The sequence below is a fragment of the Miniopterus natalensis genome, chromosome 14, assembly GCF_054644295.1.
Source record: "Miniopterus natalensis isolate mMinNat1 chromosome 14, mMinNat1.hap1, whole genome shotgun sequence".
In the NCBI taxonomy this organism is placed as follows: Eukaryota; Metazoa; Chordata; class Mammalia; order Chiroptera; family Miniopteridae; genus Miniopterus; species Miniopterus natalensis.
Genome location: NC_142094.1, coordinates 39,932,557 through 39,954,923, shown reverse-complemented (window position 1 = coordinate 39,954,923; position 22,367 = coordinate 39,932,557). Strand labels below are relative to the sequence as shown.

At 50.9% G+C, this 22,367-nt stretch overlaps 1 protein-coding gene across 1 annotated transcript in view; it reads left to right on the top strand.

The window, feature by feature from the left end:
• TLL2 (tolloid like 2) overlaps positions 1 to 22,367 on the top strand; it is a 98,548-nt gene that overhangs the window by 75,100 nt on the left and 1,081 nt on the right. The window contains exons 11-20 of the mRNA XM_087824154.1: positions 1,627 to 1,743; positions 2,768 to 2,913; positions 3,394 to 3,589; positions 10,212 to 10,337; positions 11,048 to 11,208; positions 11,782 to 11,962; positions 13,257 to 13,382; positions 15,382 to 15,509; positions 18,444 to 18,657; positions 21,140 to 21,390. Of these exons, the coding sequence (XP_087680280.1) occupies positions 1,627 to 1,743; positions 2,768 to 2,913; positions 3,394 to 3,589; positions 10,212 to 10,337; positions 11,048 to 11,208; positions 11,782 to 11,962; positions 13,257 to 13,382; positions 15,382 to 15,509; positions 18,444 to 18,657; positions 21,140 to 21,390 (1,646 nt within the window). The remainder of the gene's footprint in view (positions 1 to 1,626; positions 1,744 to 2,767; positions 2,914 to 3,393; positions 3,590 to 10,211; positions 10,338 to 11,047; positions 11,209 to 11,781; positions 11,963 to 13,256; positions 13,383 to 15,381; positions 15,510 to 18,443; positions 18,658 to 21,139; positions 21,391 to 22,367) is intronic.

The following is a 22,367-nucleotide window of genomic DNA, read 5'->3' as shown; positions in this document are numbered from 1 at the left end:
AATTCATGTAGCTCACCATTTAAAGTGTACACATCAGTGTCTGTAGCGTGCCCACAGACTTGTACCACCATCACCACAATCAATTTTAGAACATCTTCATCACCCCCAAAAGAAAAGCCATGCCCATTAACAGTCACTCCCCATGTCCCCCAGTGTTCAACGATTTTCTGAGTAAGCCACACAGTCAGTACTTGTCAGAACCGTGACCTCCAGCGTAGGTAGTCCTTGACTGCTCCTTCTTGAGAACTGGTCAGTCCGACACAGCCGTCTCCCGCTTGCCCCCGCCACCCTGCGTGGCATTAGGAATAACACGGGCAGTGATGCCCACGTGCCGGGAAGGTGTGGCCTTTCCACTTCTCCTCTGTAGAGGGTCCAAATTTCAGACTCGTACCCACGTGTCCAAGAAATAGACCCTTATTTATAATTTTCAGTAACAAAAGTTCAATAACAGTTATGAGCCCCTTTCTATCAGGTAGCAGGAACTTAATTTCAGTCCATCTGTGTTTCCTCCCCCCAGGGCAGGTGTGCTGGTGGGGGCAGACTTTGTGTCAGGGAGTGGTGGCAGGGGAGGCCTCTGGACCGCCCTGTGGGCTGGCAATGCTGGGATGGCCTCCTGTCTGGTGTCCAGCCATCTATCCATCTAAGTGGCTGCTGTGTCTCTTCCTTGTCTCAACTTGAGGCCAAGTCCACTTCTCCACTTCTCCCTAGGAGAACTGTGGCTCCCCAGTTCCTCGGGCTACGGGAAGGTCACTTCCACGTCCCCCCAGGAACCCGGTGCCCCGTTGCTCCCATCATGCCATGCTTGCCTGAGGAACTCTGTCTGCCTGTCTCCTGGCCTCATGTCCTAACAAACTATGCAGACACTTCGTGCTGACCCCAGGTGGGACATGGGCATCTTGAGTTTTGTCTTCCCTCCAGGCTCAGCCTAGGGACTGGAGCACGGTTCTCTGCTTCTCCCAGACCCTTAAACCTACTTAGCGCCTCTATCACCCTTTCCACTCAGGTCTCAGCTGTGGGTGGGACAGAGGCCCTTTCAGAGGCTCCCAGGTGCCCTCTCCAACTCCCTCTCTCCCTGGTCCCCTCACTCCTCCATCCCAGGAATCTTTCTAAGACTGCAAGGATGGGGAAGTGTGCTCTTACGCATTGTGTACTCCTCTAAATCTTTGTGTTGTGGCTGGGCTGTGACATTCAAAAGCCAAGAAGATTCGATTTCTCTAGCATGTGATCTCAGGCATCCCCTCGCTGAGGCAAGGAGGCAGGATGTCCGCCCACAGGCCTACCCCAGGGGAAGGGTAAATCCAGAGGGGCGCAGTCATCACTGCCTCAGACCATCATCCTGCCAACCTTCAGCACCTCAGCGGGACCTGTTTGGCGGGAGAGAGGCCCTTGGGCTGTCCTCTGGGCACTGTGAATGACTAGAGCATGGGACTCCCCTGAGCACAGTGTGAAGCGGGCACCGCCTGGTGACTGTCTCCACCCGTCCGTTAGTCCTGTCTGTGCCGCAGGAGCAGTTGCCACGGCGGGGTTATTGATCGCTTTGAACCACTTGGAACACTGCTTTCTCTGTCTGCAGCGAGCCCCTCTTCCCGTCCGCCCGCAGCCTCACTGTTCTTTCCCGCTCCCCAGGCAGGTTTTGTGGCGACAAAGCCCCGGAGCCCCTCGTCTCCACGGACAGCCGGCTCTGGGTGGAGTTCCGGAGCAGCAGCAACATCCTGGGCAAGGGCTTCTTCGCGGTGTATGAAGGTTTGTTCATGATGCCACCTGGGCAGCTCCCGGTATCCTCTGTCCTTCGCCTGCAGCCCGCGTCCCAGGCAGGCTTGGCAGCTGCCAGAGCCCCGATGGTGTGGCAGCCACAGCGGGGGCCGGGCTGAGGAATTCACTGTCCCCTTCCTCTACATTCCGGAAGCGGGGGGCCAGCTGAGCTCACTTCAGGACAGACGTCATCTACCTGTCACCACCCTGCTGCACCCTCATTCCAGTCTAGCATGGGTGGTGTCGGGAGGTATAGAGCCCTGTGGAAATGGAAATGGAAATGAAAGCAGCCTCTGAATAGCTGTTAGCCCGAGAAAAGAATTGAACCTCTCGGAGCCTGTTTATTTCATTTGCAAAAAGAGGACTTTGGATAATCTCAGGGAATTTTCAAATACATTTCTTGGAAGGGCCCCTGAGGTCACCATGGTGTTTGAGTTGAGGGAACCAGTAGGTATGGGCTCTAAGCAGCTGCCACCGGGGCAATTCTGCTTCTCTTTGTTCCCCAAGGAACCACTAGGTGGTTATTAAGGCCCCTTTTGGCCTTAAATTGTAATTTTGGAGAGGCCGATTTTTGTGTTTATGAAAGAAAGAACATGGGTGTACACGTGTTTGTGAGTGGCCTGTCCCTCTGTACCAGCAGTCCTCTACCCTCTGCATTAGAATAACCTGGGAAGCGCTAAGGTCACTGCGGCTCCGAGCTCCCCAGACCTAATCCCATCAGCACTTGTGGGGATGTGACCCCTGCTTCTACAGCTTGAAAACTCTCCCAGGTGATTTTGATGCACAGCACAGGTGGAGACCCACTGCTCTCCGTGGTTATTTTCTGTGTATGGAAAAAATTCTGAGTTGCAAACAAATGAAATTATGCCTTTCTTGAGGCACAGTCTTGGTTGGATGGAAGTGAAAATGTTGGCAAGTGGAGTCACCTAGTGGTGACAAGTGACCAAGTTCCTCTGTAAGACCCAGCCAGGGACCCTCTTCCTTTCTCTCTCTAAAGTTGGTTCTCTTTCTAAAGCTACATGTGGGGGAGACATTAACAAAGACGCTGGCCAGATTCAATCTCCCAACTACCCTGATGACTACAGACCTTCCAAGGAATGTGTTTGGAAGATCACGGTTTCAGAGGGGTTTCACGTGGGGCTCACCTTCCAGGTTTTTGAGGTAAGTACTGCTCAGATGGTCTTTCCAAGGATGAAGTACATGTCAACTTTTGCCAGACACACTCTGCTCTATAAAGATGGGTTTCCATTCTTTGGTTGAAAATAGGAGCCGAAGAGCCCATTTCAAGCCATGGTGTATTGTACCCAGACATCTGGTATCAAAAGCTTTGTAGACTTTGAAATTGTATCTGTCTCCTTTCTGAAAGCAACTAGAGAGGAATCATCCAAGTGAAAGTCTAGGATAGGATCCCGGAAAGTGTTGTAGAATCCATCTGCCCAGTGTACCGACTCTTAGTCTGTTCACAGCTTGATTCACCCTTGACTTGCGCAAGTAGGAAGTGGCTTGGAGAAGCCCAGTGCACACTTGGGTCCTCTAGCCTCTTGGTTAGATTTTTCAGATATTGAAGTTCCCGTCTTACATCAGAAACCTCAAGGCCAAGCCATCGGTCGTCTTCCACGTTGCCTCTGTTTCTCCATTTAGATCGAAAGGCATGACAGCTGTGCCTATGACTACCTGGAAATCCGTGACGGCCCCACGGAGGAGAGCGCCCTGATTGGCCACTTCTGTGGCTACGAGAAGCCGGAGGACGTGAAGTCGAGCTCCAACAGGGTGTGGATGAAGTTTGTGTCCGATGGCTCTATCAATAAAGCCGGCTTCGCAGCCAATTTTTTCAAGGGTATGAACTAGCAGTTGTTTCCATTTTTAGTCACAGGAAGAGGTATCGTCCCCCTGGCTTAAGAATCACAAAACCCATACGGAACCTTAGCACCAAGCAAGGCTCCCTACAGGGAGGAGCAGCAACCTATGTGAGGGCTGGGCTAAGGCCCCCGACGGCACACCAGCAATTCAGGAGCAGGCTCGGCCTTGGTCTCCATGGCCGGCAGTTCTGCTGCTGTGCTTGGAAATTAGATTTAATAAGTTCTCAAGGTCAACCTAGTGAACCTTAGTGAAACTGAGCACTGATAACAATACATATTTTTGTAGTCGCTAGCATTAATTGAGCACCTACTGTGTGCCAGGAACTGTATAAGGTACTTGATTTACATGATGTAATTTAATTTCCAAAATAACCTTTTGAGTTGGCTTTGGATCACTTTTGATCAGTTTTGAGAGGGGCTGCTCAGTGTCACTCGGACAGTCAAGTGGCAGATCAAGGATCCAAACGTAGCGAGGGTGACATTACGTCGCATTACCTGATATGGGCCAGGGAGGCCATCCAGGCCTTCAGCTCCTGAAGCATCAGCCCCAGCCTACTAGTGGGTGGGGGAAGGACGGAGAGTGGGGGTGGCGCTCAGGTAACAGACCTCCATGTCGCCTTGGGGACCGACTGCTCTGCAGGGTCTTGATGAAACCAAGCCCAAAATGGTATGGGAAGGCCAGCATTCCTGGCCCCAGCACGGTGGGCTTCCCAGGATTCCTTTGAATGGGTAGGTCTTCCTTCTCTGCTCCTGGGGCCCTGGAAGCTTCTCAGACCACACCCTACAAGGGAATATCTGATGTCCCCAAATACATTGTGATTGGGCACCGATAGCATACCAGCAGCCTCTGAATCGAGAAACCAAATCGGCATCTGAGGTCCTCTGATTAGTGGCGTCACTCACACCCAGGAGAAGGCTGCTTTTCTTTCTTCTCTCCTCCCAGGACTCCTGGCTGTGCCAACCCAGAAATCCTGGTCCTCCCTTACTCCCAGTCTCCCACCCGCCCCCTCTTAGCCCCTTTTCCCAGGTTCCGCATAAACAGATGGGTGTCAGGACCCACTTCAAGCCATGTGACCCTGACCGGGCAGCCATCTCTTTCCCAAAGCCTCAGTTTGCCTCTCCTTAAAAGAGGGGAAGGAAACTGCCTACGCAATGATGGCTGGTCGTGAAGTCCCAACGCAATGATGGCTGGGAGCCACTTTATAAGCTGTCTTGAGGTATCTGGGGAAAGCAGAACCCAAGCAGGAACAGAATCATAATGTCCATAATGCTTTGAATAATTGCAGATAAAACTTAATTCTTTCCCAAGCAAAAAAGCCAGGCCACACAGTAAGTGTATTTCAAATGCCGGTTAGCTAGCGTTTGTAGCAGGAAGAAGGACATGACCGTCTTACTTGAGATGCCTAGAAATTCACAGCCCCAGCCTCACCCTGGCCCAGACTGCACGTGACTTAGCAGCAGCCACCCAGGCTGCATGAGCAAGTTATACAACCTCTCTGAGCCCCAATCCCTCCATTTGTAAAAATGGCACGTCCAGGTTATTGCAGAGTTGTTTTCAGGAGAAAATGACATAGTGTCAGCGAATATGCATGGTATAATATTTAGTCCCATTCATTGTTTTTGCTTAGGAAGGAGTCTTTGAGATGGTTATTTTCCTCTCTGGAAAAAGTGACCAACAATTTCTTCTTGCTGTTGCCATGGATCAGCCTCCTATTGCTGCTGTAACAAATGACCACAAACTGGATGACTTAAAGCAACACAAATTTATATCTTACTGTTCTGGAAGTCAGATTTTCTTGTCTTTTTCAGCTTCAAGAGCAGGCGCCTGTTTCCCCAGCTCATGGTGCCCTTCTGTCTTCGGGCCAGCGATGGCCTATTCAGTCTTTCTCCTGCCCGCATCACAGACATTTGCTTCCACAGTCCTGTCTTTTTCTGACCCTGACTCTCCTTCCTCTTTCAGTTATAAGGACCCTCGTAGTTACATTGGTCCTACACAGATAATCCAGGGTAATCTTCTATTTCAAGATCTTTAATTATATCTGCAAAGTCCTTTCTGCCATGTAAGGTAACAGATAGGTGTTAGGGACTAGATCATGGACAGTGTTGGGAGGCCTTACTTTCTTTGCCACATATCATGAATGATTATGAGGTTTTATTCTAATTCTATTTACTTTCATTCTCCTGCCCTTCTCCTCCCTTGACTTCCATCCCCAGGTCTGTACATTAGGTATTGGGGCTTCTTTCCAGTGAGATACCTGGAAGCCAGTTGGCACTGGCCCACCCACCCCTCATTCTCTGCTGATAATCAGCGATGTACATTTTTGAGAGGACCATCCAAAGCTGGAGGTTAGGGTTGCCAGATTTAGAGGAAAAAGAAACAAAACAGGCTGCCCAGTTAAATTTGAATTTCAGATGAAGAATGACCTTTCAGTTTAAGTATGTCCCAATTCAGATTTAATTGACCTCCTGCATTTTGCATCACAGCCCTATTGGAGATGCCAGTAAGGGCAACTAAAAGAAGTATTTCTCTCTGTGATGCTAAGCTGGTGTGTAAGGGACTGAGTTGAGACCTTAGGCCTGCTTTAAGTAACCATGATAACCAGCTCCCTTTGCTGGTGAGAAAATCTATCTTCTCCCTCCTCCCCATGGAACATCCATTCAGTAGTCATCAAACAATGTGTCAGGCACTGTGCTAGGGGCTGGGGTCAAAAAGGGACACACAGTCTTTGTTCTCGAGAGCTTAAGGTGGTGACAAAAACCTACAAACAAATGGCTAATGATATTGCCCAAGAAGTGTGAACCTGGGAGGAGGCCAGGAGACCTTCAGACTTGGCCTGGGTTGGGGGTCAGGCTACCCAGCCTGTTACTTCAAGGGCATTTCAATTTGCAAATGTCTTTTTAGATGCCCATGAAGGTGTTCATTGAGATCCAACTACACCAATTTAGTGCATGAGCCCAGCTTGACATCTTTTTAATATCAAGGAGAACGACCTTGACCCTGAACCAGGGCTAGTGGAAACCTCATTGGAGCCTATTAAAGGGCAAAGAAAGGACATCTACCAAGTGTGCTAGAAACGACATTAGTTATCACTTTATCTTCAGAACAACCTCTTGGTAGGCATTATTATTACTCCCAATTTCAAGTTGGGGAAGCAAGTTCTCAGGTGGCAGAACTAGAACTATACTCTGGGCCTGCAGGATTCCACAGCGCACTCTTTCCATGATGGGACTAAAAGCCACAGGCAAGTAAAGTGACGGGGCTTGAATTTTTCATTCATGTTTGTGATTTCATGCTGACACTTCGTTACCCTTCTGTGTTCTCGATACCATGGGAGTATAGGGAGAAGGGCTCTGGGTTCAGCATCTGAAGTTCGGGTTCTCGTCCTGCCCTGGTTTCTAACTAGCTGTCCACTCTCAGGCAGCCAGATTCCTTTCTGAGATTGGATCACACCTGTTCTGTTCTCCACTCTATTCCCAGTGCCTGGCCTTCAGTGGTTTCAATAAAGACTTACTGGGCAATGAATGAATGAATGGATGAGACTCAGTCTCCTCGTTTGTGGATTGGGCACACTGCTACCTGCTCTGCCTACTTTTTGGGGTTCCCATGAGGATGCATGAGATGGAGAACTCAGTGTAGAGCTGCTGTCCAATAGATACAGAAAGCCAGTCACAAATGCCAGCCATGTATGTAATTTTAAACTTTCTTACATAAACAAAAACAGGTGAAATTAATTTTACTATATTTCATTTTACCCAATATACCAAAACCCACTATCATTTCAATATATAATCAATATACACAATATTAATGGGGTATTTTATGGGGCTTTTCTTCATACTAAGTTGTAAATTCACTGTGCTTTACACTCACAGCACATCCCAGTTTTGATGAGCTGCATCTCACGTGTTTGATAACCACACAAGGCTGGTGTCTACTATATCTGTCAGCACAGGTCTAGAGACTGGGTACAGCCAGCTTTGTTACCCAGTCGTTTCCCAAGAGGCCATGAATAGGATGTGCTGTGAACACATGGGGCCCAGTGCGTGTGTCAGGACTTCTCTGGTGAAAGGAACTAGAAGAGTAACTTAAAAGGCTGCCCAGAAGAATTGGACCAAGTCTAAGAAGCTCTGGCCTCGGTGCCAGTTGGCCAGAGGCTCTCTGCTCAGGAATCAGCTGGTGCATGACACTGACCAGGGTGCCAGTTGGCCTCTGCATCCCTCTCCTGGTGCCAGATGGCATCCCTCTCAGGGCCTGCTGGCTGGGCAGCTGGCAGAGCACCTCACATTTCTGGTTACTCCAGGAGATGGTAGGAGCATTCGAGGGTTGGCAGGGCCATTGTGGTCACACACTTCCCACAAACATATATGAGGATTCCCACCTTGGTCCCCACACTCCACTGTCCCATTACTGATGGACCACCATGGGGTGTTTGATGAGGGAAACTGGCATCTTTCAAGGCACTTCTTCAAAACCTTAGGGATGTACCCTGCATTCTCTTTCCTTAACCCTCTTTGAAACAATTTTTGGGATCCTACCTGAGTCATGAGTCATCTCATTATCTAACTACGGAATGGTTCCTTCTCTCACTAATACCACTTGGAGAAGGCAAGGAAGCCAGAGCTCCTGCTATGCAAAACTGACTCCTGGTTCAGCTTCTTCTCCAACCCCCAAACTCTCCCAGATGTTCCTGGCAGGCTTGGCCTTGGCTGCTGCAGCCCAGAGCAAGCACCATCCTGTGGGCTTGGAGCAGACACTACTTTACCTAAGTATGGAGGTGATACTGAGGACACCTAGGCTCCTGCTCAAATCAGGGTGCCTTGTACACTTCCATGTCATCCACTCATGCTGGAACAGGGTTTGGCCAATCATCCCACTGCTTTAGTTGGAGAGAGTTCAGGTGTAAATGTGTACCTGTCATCCACCTCCCTGGGTCAAACAGCCTACCCTTCTAGTCTCTGGAGGAACTACATTCCCTTTGCTCTACATTCCCACCAGCCTCCCTCCCTCTACATGGCTAAATCCTCTGTGATCCTTCCTTTCCTGCCTGTGACATACGTGTGTCCTACCCATAACCATAGCATCATCTAGTGTCAGAGTCTCCTCTCTCACCCCAGCCTTGGTCTTTCGTTCATCTTAGTCTATTTTGATGGGCCTTTTCTGCAGTTCCTTTCTGCCCTTTCCCTCTGCCCACCAGGCAGTTTCTTGATTCTGTTGTGCTACCCACCTAGTCATCATGAGCCCATCCTTCATGCATTTTCCTTCTTTCTGCTCCTGCCTTGTCTCCCTCCCCTCCTCAGGCCTGCAGTACTCCACTCACCTGTTTCAGGTATGGCCAGGTATCATTTTTTTCACTACCCCCATCATTGTGTCTCTGCACCCACAGGAATTTCAAAAGCAACCCCACTGCCATCTATAGTGATAACCATGGGTACTGACTCTGTCTACATACTGAGGACTTCACACGTGTCATTTTTAATCCCTACAATGCTAAAATCAAGTGTTATTGTTCTCTTCGTGTCAGGATCGAGGATCTTTTTAGGTCTTTACCAACTAACTCAAAGATGTCCTGACTTCTTTTATTTTACGTGTAATATGGTCTTTTAAGATTTTGTGGACAACTCTGTGCTTACTCTATTCCTACCTCACATGGTGTTATGAACCGCCAATATTTTCCTCCCTGCCCCAGCCCTTTCTTCTTCTTAGAGTAGACTTTGTTATTACTGTTGTTATTATTATTAAGATGTCTCAGTGTTCAGATTTTCCTCCACTAGGCTCTCTGGCTCAGTAAGGCCACAGTCTGTATGCTCTCTTTCAGGGAGAGAGGTACCACAACTTGGCAACAGAAAATGATGATCTTTCCTTTTATTTCTGATACTTTTCTTGGAGATGCCCAATGCCTGGGACGTTCTTGTCTTCAGTGGTTCCCCACGCTGATGTGTCTGGGAGATTCTCCAATGAATCTTTTGTTCTTCCTTTGGATAGCACTCCTGGTATCTTACTTAATTGCCCCAAACATATCACTAGACACTGTCCAGTAAATCCCATCCAACTCCTCTGTTGACTCAGTCTCGTCTCGCTATGACCTCTTCCTGAGATTTCTCCTGAGAACTGGCTAACCGAAGAGCCTGGCATTTTCTGTAACCTTGACAATCTCCCTGTGTGCGCCTCTTCAGATTATTTATAACAATGCTAAATCACAGGTTCTTGTTCTATCTCTAGAGAATGCTTATACATTTTCATCTAGAAACATACCCCTTGTCCTTACCTTTTATTTACCGTCCCTGAGAAGGTCCATATTTGGGGCTGTGGGGAATTTGGTGGCATTGAAATTGGTTCAGTCTTGGGTATGGAATCTTTGAGGGTTTTTTAAAATCACAAGTGAATATAGCTGACTGAACCCTTTGAAGAATGAAAGTTTCCAGGCCTGATCTCTCCCTAGTGGAGCCTGCTTCTGGCTAACAAGTTACTCTTGCTGTGTCCCCAGGAGTCCCTCTTGTTCCTGGAGGACACTTGCTGGGGACCCCGGGGCGTGGAATGTGATGGGGAACAGACCAGGCAGCTTTGTAAACCTTTACACGGAATCACATTTTCCCCAACAGAGGTGGATGAGTGCTCCTGGCCAGATCACGGCGGGTGTGAGCAGCGCTGCGTGAACACTCTGGGCAGCTACAGGTGTGCGTGTGATCCAGGCTATGAGCTGGCCTCCGATAAGAAGACGTGTGAAGGTTGGTGTTGGACCTGCCAAGCTCGAGTGAGAGGGGGCGGGGGACAAGTCTTAAGGGACCGGTGGCAGAGGTGGACCCTGGCTGACTGTGAGTTAACACGGACAGATGTGGTGGACGACCCACCTACTTCTCAGGGATAAACAGCTCGATAAAGTCATGAATGTGAGAGGACTGCCCAAATTACAGGGACTCCATTCTAGAAACTATAACTGGAGCCTTGGTTCATTTTCTCCTGTGACCATGTAAAATTCACATTATTACTAAGGCAGAAAATAAGAGCAAAGAAAAGCCATGAGCACTTTGGTGTGACTCAGCTCGTAGCGTTCCACTCACTCCACTTCCGCCTGGCCGGTGCTGCGGCCTTGCCCACCTGCCTGACTGCTTGTTTACGTAGGTCAGGTACATTGCACAGCTCGGCGCAAAATTTCTAATTTTCCTTTGGTCCAAGTCATGTGGGGTCCCCAACTATGCCACTGGGCGACAGGTCCGCACAAATGCATTGTGGTTATTTTTCAAAGCAGCAAAGACCTGTCCTCAACTGTATCCCTCCAGATCCTCAGTTGAAACAGACTAGAAGAAAGGACACTGAATTCATCAGTTCAGATTGTCTAACATTTTTTATTATTAAAGAACAGCAGGGCTTATTGCTGCTTAGGGGAAATCCCAATCACTTGGAATTAACACCAAGCGACTCTTGCCCCCCCGCGCAGTGGCCTGTGGCGGCTTCATTACCAAGCTGAATGGAACCATCACCAGCCCTGGGTGGCCGAAGGACTACCCTACCAACAAAAACTGCGTCTGGCAGGTGGTGGCCCCTGCTCAGTACCAGATCTCTCTTCAGTTTGAAGTATTTGAACTGGAAGGCAATGATGTATGTTTCTGCTCTAATTGATTGGGGATTGTGTTGGGATGTGGCTCGGGGTTGGGCACTGGTGAGGGGTCAGCCAGCAGGGAGGTAGCTTCTTAGGCATCTTAGCTGAGAAGAACCTGTAGCAGTTTCAGCTGGACACCCTCTGCAGACAGAGAGTGCTTGGGTCCCTTGTCACTGATAAATCCAAGAGTGGAGGAGGTGGTCTTGGGGGAGGGGAGAGGTGGTCTGGACAGTTATAGCCCCTGGGGAAGGAATCTGGAGGTTAGTGCCCAGTTGAGGGAAATGGAGAGGGTGAGGTGGAGCTGGGGACTAGGATGGTGTAAACAGCCTGTTCCCTCCCTTGGGCGATGGTTACCCAAGTCAGCCGAGGCCCAGGCAGAGCCCTACAGCCAGAGTTTAGCCTGTCCCTTGGGCTGAGGGGCCCCAGTGGGATTCGGGAGGACCCTCCAGGGGGCCTGGCTGAGCCTTTCTGTCCACCGGGCAAGGCGCAGCCCTCAGGAAAGGGATCCTGCAGTGCAGTGTCGGGGCGGGGAGCTGGGGGACCGGGCAGCTCCCCACGGTGCTTCCTTGCAGGTCTGTAAGTATGACTTCGTGGAGGTGCGCAGCGGCCTGTCCGCAGATGCCAGGCTGCATGGCAGGTTCTGTGGCTCCGAGACCCCCGAGGTCATCACCTCGCAGAGCAACAACATGCGCGTGGAGTTCAAGTCGGACAACACGGTCTCCAAGCGCGGCTTCCGGGCCCACTTCTTCTCAGGTGTGGGGGTTTGGGGGGGAGGCCACAGTGCTGAGGGCTCCCGGGCTTCTCCAGATCCCAGACTCTGGGGCACCTGGCTGCCCCTCTCTGCCCGATGCCCCTGCCTCACAGTATTTCCATAACAAATTACCGCCAGCTAGGTGGCTTAGAACAAAAGAAATGTATTCCCCCAGTTCTGGATGCCAGAAGCCCAAAATCAAGGTGTGGGCAGGGCTGTGTCCCCTGCAGGCTCTAGGGAGGCTCCTTCCTTGGCCCTTCCCAGCTGTGGCTCCAGTGCTTATGTGCTGGGCGATCATCCAGTCTTCAAATGTGGTGCGAGGATTCTTGGCTGTCCTCCTGAAACAAGAGGGTGTGACTAAGATATAAGGTGTTCAGTGGCCCACTGCCTGCAGTGGGCAGGGGGTACAGAGAGGAGACCCCTGGACCCCTGCAGTTACTGCGGCAGGCTGGGGGAGGGGAGGGGAGGGAGGTCGGTCCTGTTTTTACAGGAAGAAGTTGGCTCAGGAGAGGGCTGCTTACTGCCCTGGCTTGAGCTACAAGAGCCATAACAGTAACACCTGCTAACACTTGAGTTAATACAACATAATAAATAAAAGCTAACACTTACTCTGGGCTGGGAGCTGTTCTAAGGGCTTTCCCTGTACTAATTCATTTCCTCCTCTCAACAGCCCTATGAGGTTAGGAGCCGTGACTGACTCCACTTTAAAGATGAGGCAATTGAGGCACAGAGGTCAAGGCTGCCCAAGGTCACAACAGCTGGAACTGGTGGGGCAGGGCTGGCGCTTGGCCCCTCACTTACCTGCCCCACAGGCAGGAGGTGGCGTGGGCTTGTGGACTACGAGCCCAGACCCCGGGTCACATGGGCCACTTGCTCACTGAGTGACCTTGGGCACATTAGCATTCTCAGCCTCAGTTTTCTTACTTGTAAAATGGGGGCATAGGTACCTTCCTCCTAGGGGGTTGTGAGAATTAACTTAGATAATATGTGGAAAGTGCTTGGGACAGTGCCCATCGCATAAAAAATACTCAATATGTGGTAGCTATTTTTATTGTTGTTACTGTTCTTATTAACATTAGCCTGTCCTTTAAGGAGCTCCTTGTTTTTGGTGGGGAGCAAACTTTATAAGCATGGGAATGGCACATACCAGGGCCGTGTAACACCCGGCACATGCTGCGCCCGCCTCCCCCCGGTGAGGGGACAATCCGAGCTGGGCAGTCAGGGAGGCTCCTTTTGAACTGAGGGGACCACCCCGAGTTGGCGGTTCCCCTGAAGAGAGCCCGTCGATCTCCCCAGACAAGGATGAGTGCGCCAAGGACAACGGCTGGTGCCAGCACGAGTGCGTCAACACGTTCGGAAGCTACCTGTGCCGGTGCCGGAACGGCTTCCGGCTGCACGAGAATGGACACGACTGTAAAGAGGGTGAGGCTGGACCGAGGCCGGGGCGGGTGTGGGCAAGCTATCCTGGCTGCCAGGAGGGCCCTGGGTGCGGGAGTGAGAGCGAGAGGCCCTCCTCCGAGCACCACTGAGGCTCAGCATCTGCCCCCCGGCTCCTGCCCTCTCGCTGAAGAGTGATGCTCCCCAGGGCAGCTCAGTCCTTCAGGAGCCATTAGGGGCCCGCACGCGCTCTCCTGGAGTTACTGCTGCAAAGTGGTTAAACCCTCGGGCTCCAGGATCAGACTATCTAGTTTTAAATCCTGGCTCTGCTACTTACTAGCTGTGTGACCTTGGACAAGTTACTTAACCTCTCTGAGCCTCAGTTTCCTCTTCTGTTTAAAGGGAACTAAAGATGCCCCCGTCTTAAAGTTTTTCTGAGGATTAAATGAGAGAATGCCTAGAAAGCGCTTGAAATGTTACCATCTATGTCATAATATTATTTACCATATGCAGAGCTAATAGTAAAATAGAATTGGGAAAACTTTGCTCCCTGCTCCATTCACTCCTGGGAGTTCTTCAGGACCAGATGGCTTTGACTGTCCAGTCATTCTGGGAAAGGCCTTCCTGTGTTCTTACCCCACCCTGCAAGGGGAGTGTGAACATCTCTGATAAACACACAGGCCTCCAGGCCTTGGCCCCAACCACAGAGCCCTGCTAAGGACATCAGGGTGACGGATAAACATTTCGAAGTGAGGAGATTTGGCTGGGCGCACAGTCTGCTCAGGGCCTTCCTAGACTGTTACAGGATGAGCTAAGATGTCCTTAGAAGCAGGATGCAGTCCCCCTTCCAAGCCCAGTCCTGTGACACAGGCAAGGGCGGTCACGGGTTGGGCTGGGAGGCAGGTTGGAAGAACTTGGAAGAAAGGGTCATTCTGGAACTTAGAAAATTGTTGTCAAACCCGTGAGGTGGGCCTGGGACGGAACAATGCTTGCCTCATGTGGTGTGGGGGAGGCCATGAGGGATATAAACTCCATGAAGGTCCTGCCAGCTAAGCCGCGGCTGCCTTCCTGCGGGTTCCCCCAGGGCGGGGCAGGGGTGCCGGAGTGCGTGTCCTGGGAGCTGAGCCCTGGCCCCTGCTGGCACGTTTTCTGTGTGGCTGCAGAGCGGAAGCAGCGGCGCGCAGTGGGGACCTCCCTGCAGCCACTTCACCCCCACCATCCGCCCTCAACTGCCCCCTCCAGCTGCCGCAGCCTGAAACCACAGTGGTGCGAGGCCCCCCAAAGGCAGACCCAGGTTCAAGTCCTGACTCCACCCGTTACCAGCAGGTCACTTACCTGCTCTCAACTTATTTTTCTCATTTGCAAAGTGGGCAGGACAAATTGAGAGGATGCACTCAGAATGCTCAGCACAGGGCCCAACACAGAGGAAGACAAACTCTAGCTACTGGTCAAAATGCTACTCACTGAGTCGGTCATGGGGCCCCTCTTTGCTAACAGCGCCGTAACCAGGGCAACATCTGTAGCCTCTAAAGGAAACTGCTCTGAAAAAGTAAAAGTAATATAGAGACGAAGGCATCGTGATGAAGATCTTTGTTAGCATGTGCTAAGCCTTTTACAAGCATCATCTCATTTACTCCACAGCATCTTCCTATGAGGTTGGCACCCCTTTTGCAAATAAGGACACCAAGAGTTCGATAAGTGCCCAAAGTCCCACAGCTTGAAGGTGGCAGAACCAGGACTTGAACCAGGGTCCACGGGGCCCCAGGGCCTTTGCTCTTAGCCATTAACTCCACCATATTTCCAATGATAACCATGATGTGAACAGTAATAGTGAGAAAGATGCCCTGGCTCCTGAGCTACCGCCAGGAAGGTGGCAAAGCCACATAAATCAACAAATCTCTAAGCCAGCGACACTTGATTCACTCCTGCTCCCACATTTCCTACGACCATGTGACCGGCAGAGTGAGGGGAGGTCTTCCTAGAATGCCTCCTACGTGCCCCCGAGTGAAGTTCTTCTCTCTCTGCTCGTCTCCCCCCCACCCAGCCGGCTGTGTGCACAAGATCAGCGGCGCAGAGGGGACCCTGGCGAGCCCCAACTGGCCTGACAAATACCCCAGCCGGCGGGAGTGCACCTGGAACATCTCTTCGACCGCGGGCCACAGGGTGAAACTCGTGAGTCATTTTCGTAGTTAATGGGCCACAGGGACAGAGAGACGTGGGTGTGAGTCTCTGCTCTTCCATGTCTCAGCTCTGAGACTTGGGGAAATTACTCAACATTTCCAGGCCTCAGTTTCATGATCTGGAAAATGGGGACGCTAGTGAAGCCTACCTCATGGGGCTGTTGTGCAGATGAGAAGAGGATTCACATAAAGCCCTCAGCACAGGGGGCAGGTGAGACAAGCTGTGTGAACGGCACCTGTTCACAGTGGCACCGGTATGAAGTAGAAGCTGCCACACAGTGCTGTTTGAGGTTTGTTTCCTGTTGTAATTTTTTACAAATCAATATAGTCTCAAGGTTTAAAAAAAGTAATCAGTACAGAGGGTTGGAGAGAGAAAATTGAAAACTTCCAGATCCCTCATGCCACTCTAGAAATGACCTCTCTGAAGATTTTTGTGTGAATCTTCCAGAAATTGTCTATGCGCATACAATCATGTATGTATATTCACGGGGGGGGGGGGGGGGGGGGGGAGGATATCCTTTTTCTTGCCCAAATTTCTCAAATGGATTGTTTATTCATATTCTAAGACGACTTACATTTTTTCAATTGACAATAGCAAATTAAGTTATTTATGCTAATTCGTCCTTGAATTTAAAATATATATCTTCCAAGCCATTCCTTAAAGTCCCATCCATGCATAAGATTGTGGTCTGCACCCCAGGCTTGGTTATTTCAAAGAGAAGTGAGTCTTTCCTACATGTCTCTTTCTCAGCCCCTAGGGACTCCCAGGTCCTGGAGCACAAAACAAACTCTCCTGCCAGCTGGAGAAATTGCTGTACACGAGACAAACAGTTTTTAAATGGGTTGTTCACCCAGCCCACAGGGACATACTGTCAACAACAAAAAATAAACTTAAAAAAAATGAGTTGTTCAGACTTGGGATGAGTAAGCTCTTCAGGAGGCATGTGGATGTCCCTCTGAATTATGGACAATGATGCAGGGAGACTGGAAGGAGAACAGGATGATAAATAGATGATGGCCCCTGGGCTTGCTAGGGTGTTGACTCTCAGGCTAGAGTGTGGCGTTGGTGTCTCTCAGTGCCAGGCCTGGGACACAGAGGGATGGAGAAGGCAGGGCCCATGACCACAGGGTGCTCACAATGGGCACCTCATATGCACGGCTGTTCATGTGGGAAATGTTTTCGGGTGCTGCTCTCCCGAGAATAGCCTTGGATCTGGGTGAAAGTGAGTTGAAAAGAGCACCTTCAAGGCACCCCTTCCCCAAGACTGCCATCTGCTGGGGAATGTTCACAGTGGCATCATAAATGTCTGAGGACGGCGGGGGAATGGCGCCCCCTGGGGTTAGGAATGTGCAACCTGCACAACTGGACGGGAGCTTCTAGTCAAAGGGTCACAAGCTTTTAATAGCTGCCACAAACGTCTTTTTCTGTTCTTTAAGGTACTAAGGAACTAAACCAATGCATCACAGTGGCTGCAGTTAGGCCAGACCTCAAATTTATCTGAGGTTCATAGATATATGCACATAAAAAACTTCCTTGGGAAGGGGATGGTGGATTTATTGGTCATGCTCTGTTTTTTTGCTACCATACAATGTGGGTTGAATACTTCCTAGTAGCTGGTATTACACTGCATGGGGACAGCAACAGGGTGTCCCATGGACCTTTGGGGAGCTTCCTGCCTCTCTGACTCACTGTCTTCCTTCCAGTGCATCACCCACCCTGGTGCCACTGGTCTTCCCTTCCTGCTCCTGCCCACTGTCCTTACCTCCACTCTCCGGCCCCTTTCTCTAAGGTGTGAAGAGCTTTGCCTGTTTCAAGTGTGTTTGTCATTCCTATGAAGGCCTGCACTGCTAATAGCCCCTCTCCACCCCCATCCCTGCCCTATCCCCCAGCCCCCTTCTTGTGAATTGATTCGCCCCCCCCCCAACTTATGTCCTCTCTCCCCACCCTGTCTTTTGATCCAAGTCTTTATTAAACACTGTCCCCTCTCACTTGTCCCATCTCCCTCGCAACCATAGGCAGGGTCATCAGTCAGTCATCTGCCCAGTGCCTCAGAAACCCTACATTTTGGGGGGACAGGGAGGAGGGAGGCAGTGTAGCCTGGTGATGGTTAGAAGTAGGGGCTGAGTCAGGCTAGCTGGGGGCCAAGCCCAGCTCTATCTTCTAGCTGTCTAAGCTTGGGCAAGCCACTTAACTTCTCTAAGACTCAGTCTCCCCTTCTGCACATTGGGATAATAATAGCTCTCCCCTCCCAGCATCATCAGAATTGAGTGAGAAGATGCAGGGCGTTCAGCTAACGTCGGCCACTGTGTGCCCTTCATAAAGCTCCTTCACATCACCTGTACTGAAGGATTGCACGGTGTAGTGCAGAGGTTAAGGGCACGGGCTCTGGAGCCAGGCCTCCTGGTCATGACTCAGCTCTGCCAGTGGGGACCTTGGGCCAGTCATCTGACAGCTCTGTGCCTCAGTTTCCTTGCCTGTAAAGTGGGGATTAAAATGGTAGACACACCACAGGGTCATGAGGATTAATACCTGTAAAGCACTTAAAACAGCTCCTGGCCCTGGGTGAGCACTTGGTTGTTGCTGACCTTATTAAGTGATGGAGAAGCTTCGTGAAGTGCTGGAAGGAGCACAGCCGTCAACAGGCATTAAAACCAGCCAAAGTCGGCTGTCTCATCTGCAAAGTGGTCACAGTAGCAACAGCTCATGTCATTACCTCCTGGGGTTGTTTTGGAGACTAAAAGAGGAGCCAAGTCCATTCCCTGTCTACAGATGTCACCAGGATCACCATGGGGTCCACACCCCCTGTGCAGCTGGCCAGCCAGACTCGTGTCCTGCCTCACCCAGTCTCTCCCACCCCCAGGGAGGCGCCCCCCACCCCGGCTGGACGCCAGGCCCTTGCCTCACTTTGTGCTTTTCCATCTCCAGACGTTCAATGAGTTTGAGATCGAGCAGCACCAGGAATGCGCCTACGACCACCTGGAAGTGTATGACGGGCCCGACGGCCTGGCCCCCATCCTTGGCCGTTTCTGCGGCAGCAAGAAACCAGACCCCGTGGTGGCTTCGGGCAGCAGCCTGTTTCTTAGGTTTTATTCAGATGCCTCGGTGCAGAGGAAGGGCTTCCAGGCGGAGCACAGCACAGGTGCGTGGGCCTCGGGGCCTCGTGGGCATAGACGGGATAAAGGGCAGGAAAGGGCTGCCTTTTTGTTATGGCTTTGGGGGCAGGGAGGTGTGTGATAACATGTCCCTTTAAAATGAAACGTGGGCAACAATAGGGGGGAGGGTTGTTTCCTTTTAATGTCCTTAACTGACAACTTTTAAAGTGGCAACTTTTTGTTGGTGCTCCCTTTCCTCCCTTCCTTCCTTCCTCCTGTCCTCTCTCTTTTTTTAAATATATCTTTATTGATTTCAGAGAGAGGAAAGGACAGGGAGAGAGACAGAAACATCAATGATGAGAGAGTCATTGATAGAGCCTGCAACCCGGGCATGTGCCCTGACCGGGAATCGAACCCCGATCGCCTGGATCCTACGTTGATGCTCAGCCACTGAGCCATGCCCTGCCAGGCCTGTCCTCTCTTTTAAAAATTTATTTGTAATTTTGCTCGTCTGTGAAATTCAAAAGTCTGAGGGCTGCGTGCTGGAGAGCAGCCCTTTCTAAGAACCAGTTCTAGAAAATGGAAAATAGTTCTGTTTCCCATTATTTTTCCTCACTTAAACTGTAAGTAGTTTTACTCGGTCCTTTGGAGGAAATATGCATGCTAATAGCTGACTTATCTGCTTTGTTAAATAGAAGATGTCGGTAAGAAGATTGGCCCTGCTCTTTAGCCATTAAAATGTTATCGCCTGGGACTAGAACCCATGGAAGCAACTATGACTCTTTGGTTCTGGCATTAGATTGTGGCCCTTTGGCCAAGCAGTGGCTGCCCGCCACCCACTGAGCCTGAGATCATGATCAAGGGACCCTATGAGGTTCTCCCATCCCTTTAACAGCCCTTCCTCACAGCTTTCTTTTTTTTCCCCAGAGCCAGAAAATATGAATCAGGTAAAACAAAACAACAACCAGCACCCTTAGGTGGACTAGCTGTCCTTGCCTAGCAGAAAACTCTTCACTGTCTGCACCCTCTCAGCTCCTTCATGGCTTCTAGCTTCTCAGAGGGAAATTTAAAAGCCATTGACTAGTGACTCCACTCTCTAGTCCCTACAGACAGAGCATAGGTGCCTGAGGTGGGTCAGGGCCACGGCAGAAAACGGGGGTATACTCAGACAGAGCCGTTATTTGAGGGGAATTGAATAAGGAACTGTTTACAGAGGGGTGCGCAGGGGGTGGGAACACCACAGGGGACAGTGAAGCTGCCAGGACTAAGAACTGTAGGGCTTTTAATACCTCCAGGTCAGGATGAGGGAGTCGTTTCTGGACCCAGAAGCGGGGACAAGCAGAGGGCCCCTGGACAGGAGCTGTGACTGTTAATTGAAGAACACAGCCTTGGCCACCAGGCAGGGAAGGAGCTGGGACTAAATACCCTGACCTCTCTCCTCCCTCCTCTGATCTGCTGGTGCGCCCCCTGTCGGAACCCAGCTGCCGGAAGGCAGAGGGCAGGGGACCACCCATGTTGACCTAGAGGTCAGCCTCCTGAGGATGGAGAGGGCATCTGGCAGGAGGGAGGGAAGTCATCCTGCCCTGCTCTATGCCCATTTCATTGCCATCCACATCTCAGGGACTTGAAATTTTTCAGGCAGCTCACACCCAGATGAAATTCTAAGCCAGAGCACACATGGGCCCGAGAGTTGGCAGTTACACAGGACTGGGCCAGCTGGGCCTGGACGGTGCAGAAGCCACACCCCAGGGAGCTCTGGGCCCCTCAGAGGTGTGGAACACATTGAGGACAGAGAGTGAGGGATTTGCTTCCAAAATTTCTGGTGCTTTCTAATCTCTAATCACTGTCATTTATCCATTTATATTTTGTGGCCTCTAGTGGCCTAGACACAAAATAGCATGGGACCCAGGCCAACCAGAGTTACAGTTCTAGTAAAAACTCCAGAAGTCAAGACTACAGAATACAAAGTGTGACATGCACTGGGGCCTCGAGGCGGCCCGTCTGTGGTCAGCGCTCTGAAATGCAGGAGCCGGTCAGGTCTATTCTGAGGTTGCTAAGGTTTCGGACTTGACCAGCAGTTCTGATGTGCTTTTGGTGCCCTCTGTTGGCAAAAGTGACAAATTACAGCAAGTTGGTCAGGCTGGTGTGAGCCTTAGGCAGATGCTTCTAGCACTTCCAGGGAATTAAGTGTTCAAGATCCAGGCGGCCAGCTTTTTCAGCGGTATGCTCAGACATTCCCGGAGGCCGTATGTGTTTCAACCTGGGGACACAGGACCCTGGCTGGTAAGGGCCAATTTGGATCCCGCAGTGATCTGGGAAACACAGAGCCATGGTCCTCTGTTTACTCCTCTGTAAACTGGGATGACCAGACTTGCTTGACCTCTCCCACGGGGCACTCGCAGGCTTTGCAGACAAAGCTGGCCTGTAATGAGGGTGTGAGGAGAGAAGTCCCAGGCTGGGAAGTGAGGGTGGGGGTGGCACACGGGTTCTCTGTGCCGAGGGAGCATCGCGGTTCTCTCTCCGCTCCAGAGTGCGGGGGCAGGCTGAAGGCCGAAGTGCAGACCAAAGAGCTCTATTCTCACGCCCAGTTTGGGGACAACAACTACCCGAGTCAGGCCCGCTGTGACTGGGTGATTGTGGCGGAGGACGGCTACGGCGTGGAGTTGATATTCCGGACCTTTGAAGTCGAGGAGGAGGCTGACTGTGGCTATGACTACATGGAGGCCTACGACGGCTACGACAGCTCGGCGCCCAGGCTCGGCCGCTTCTGTGGCTCCGGGGTGAGTCCCAGGGCGCTGGGCCCAGGGGACAAAGCGTGATGATTCCGAGCTGAGTAGTGGAGTCGACACGCCTGGGGTTGAGTCCAAGCTCCCTGCCATTTATGAACCCCGGCCAGGAGGCCTATTCTGCGGAACAGAGTGGGAGATGGGGGGAATGGCTAGAGAGGGGGCTGGGAGGAGCCAGGGACCAATTCATAAAGGCCCTGGGCTGAGGTCAGCTACTGAAGAGTATTTTCCGTTTAGGACTTTCTTCCTATTTTTGCAAAGCCCCCACCCTCCAAATTTTTAAAAATATGTTTTTATTGATTTGAGAGAGAAAGAGGGAGAGAGAAACATTGATGAGAGAGAGAAATATCAATTGGCTGCCTCCTGCACACCCCCTACTGGGGACCAAGCCCACAACCTGGGCATGTGCCCAGAGCAGGAATTGAACCAGCAACCTTTCAGTTCATGGAACGACTGTCAACCAGCTGAACCACACCAGCCAGGCCCCTCCCCTGCCCCCCAGTTTTTATTTGATCTTTAGGCTGTTGAAATTTTTAAATTATACTTTTGTATATTCCATATATTTATAATTTTCTCCCCAAGCAAAACCAATGCTTGTGAAAATTACAAATCACCACCTTAAGATAAAGACAGTAGCTATGCTCAAGGTCATCATCGTTTTTCTCACTATCACCTCTTTCCTGGGCCGCCTCCTGGGACAGGGCAGAGCCCTTTTGTCCACGTTTCCCCAGCACCTGCCTCAGGGCCTTCCATGTAGCTGTGCTCAGGGAAGGCGTGTGGACCAGCAGAATAGTGTGCGGGTCCCACTCTGGCTGCACCACGCTGGGCCCTGCCCACACCGGGCCCCAGCTTCTCCTTCTCTCCACTCCAGGGCTCCCCACTCAAGCTTCTTAGCTATTGGCTCAACACTCAGCCAGTCATTTTGGAGTCCTTGTGCTAATCAAAACCTCAAACTGGCATTTATAAGTCTT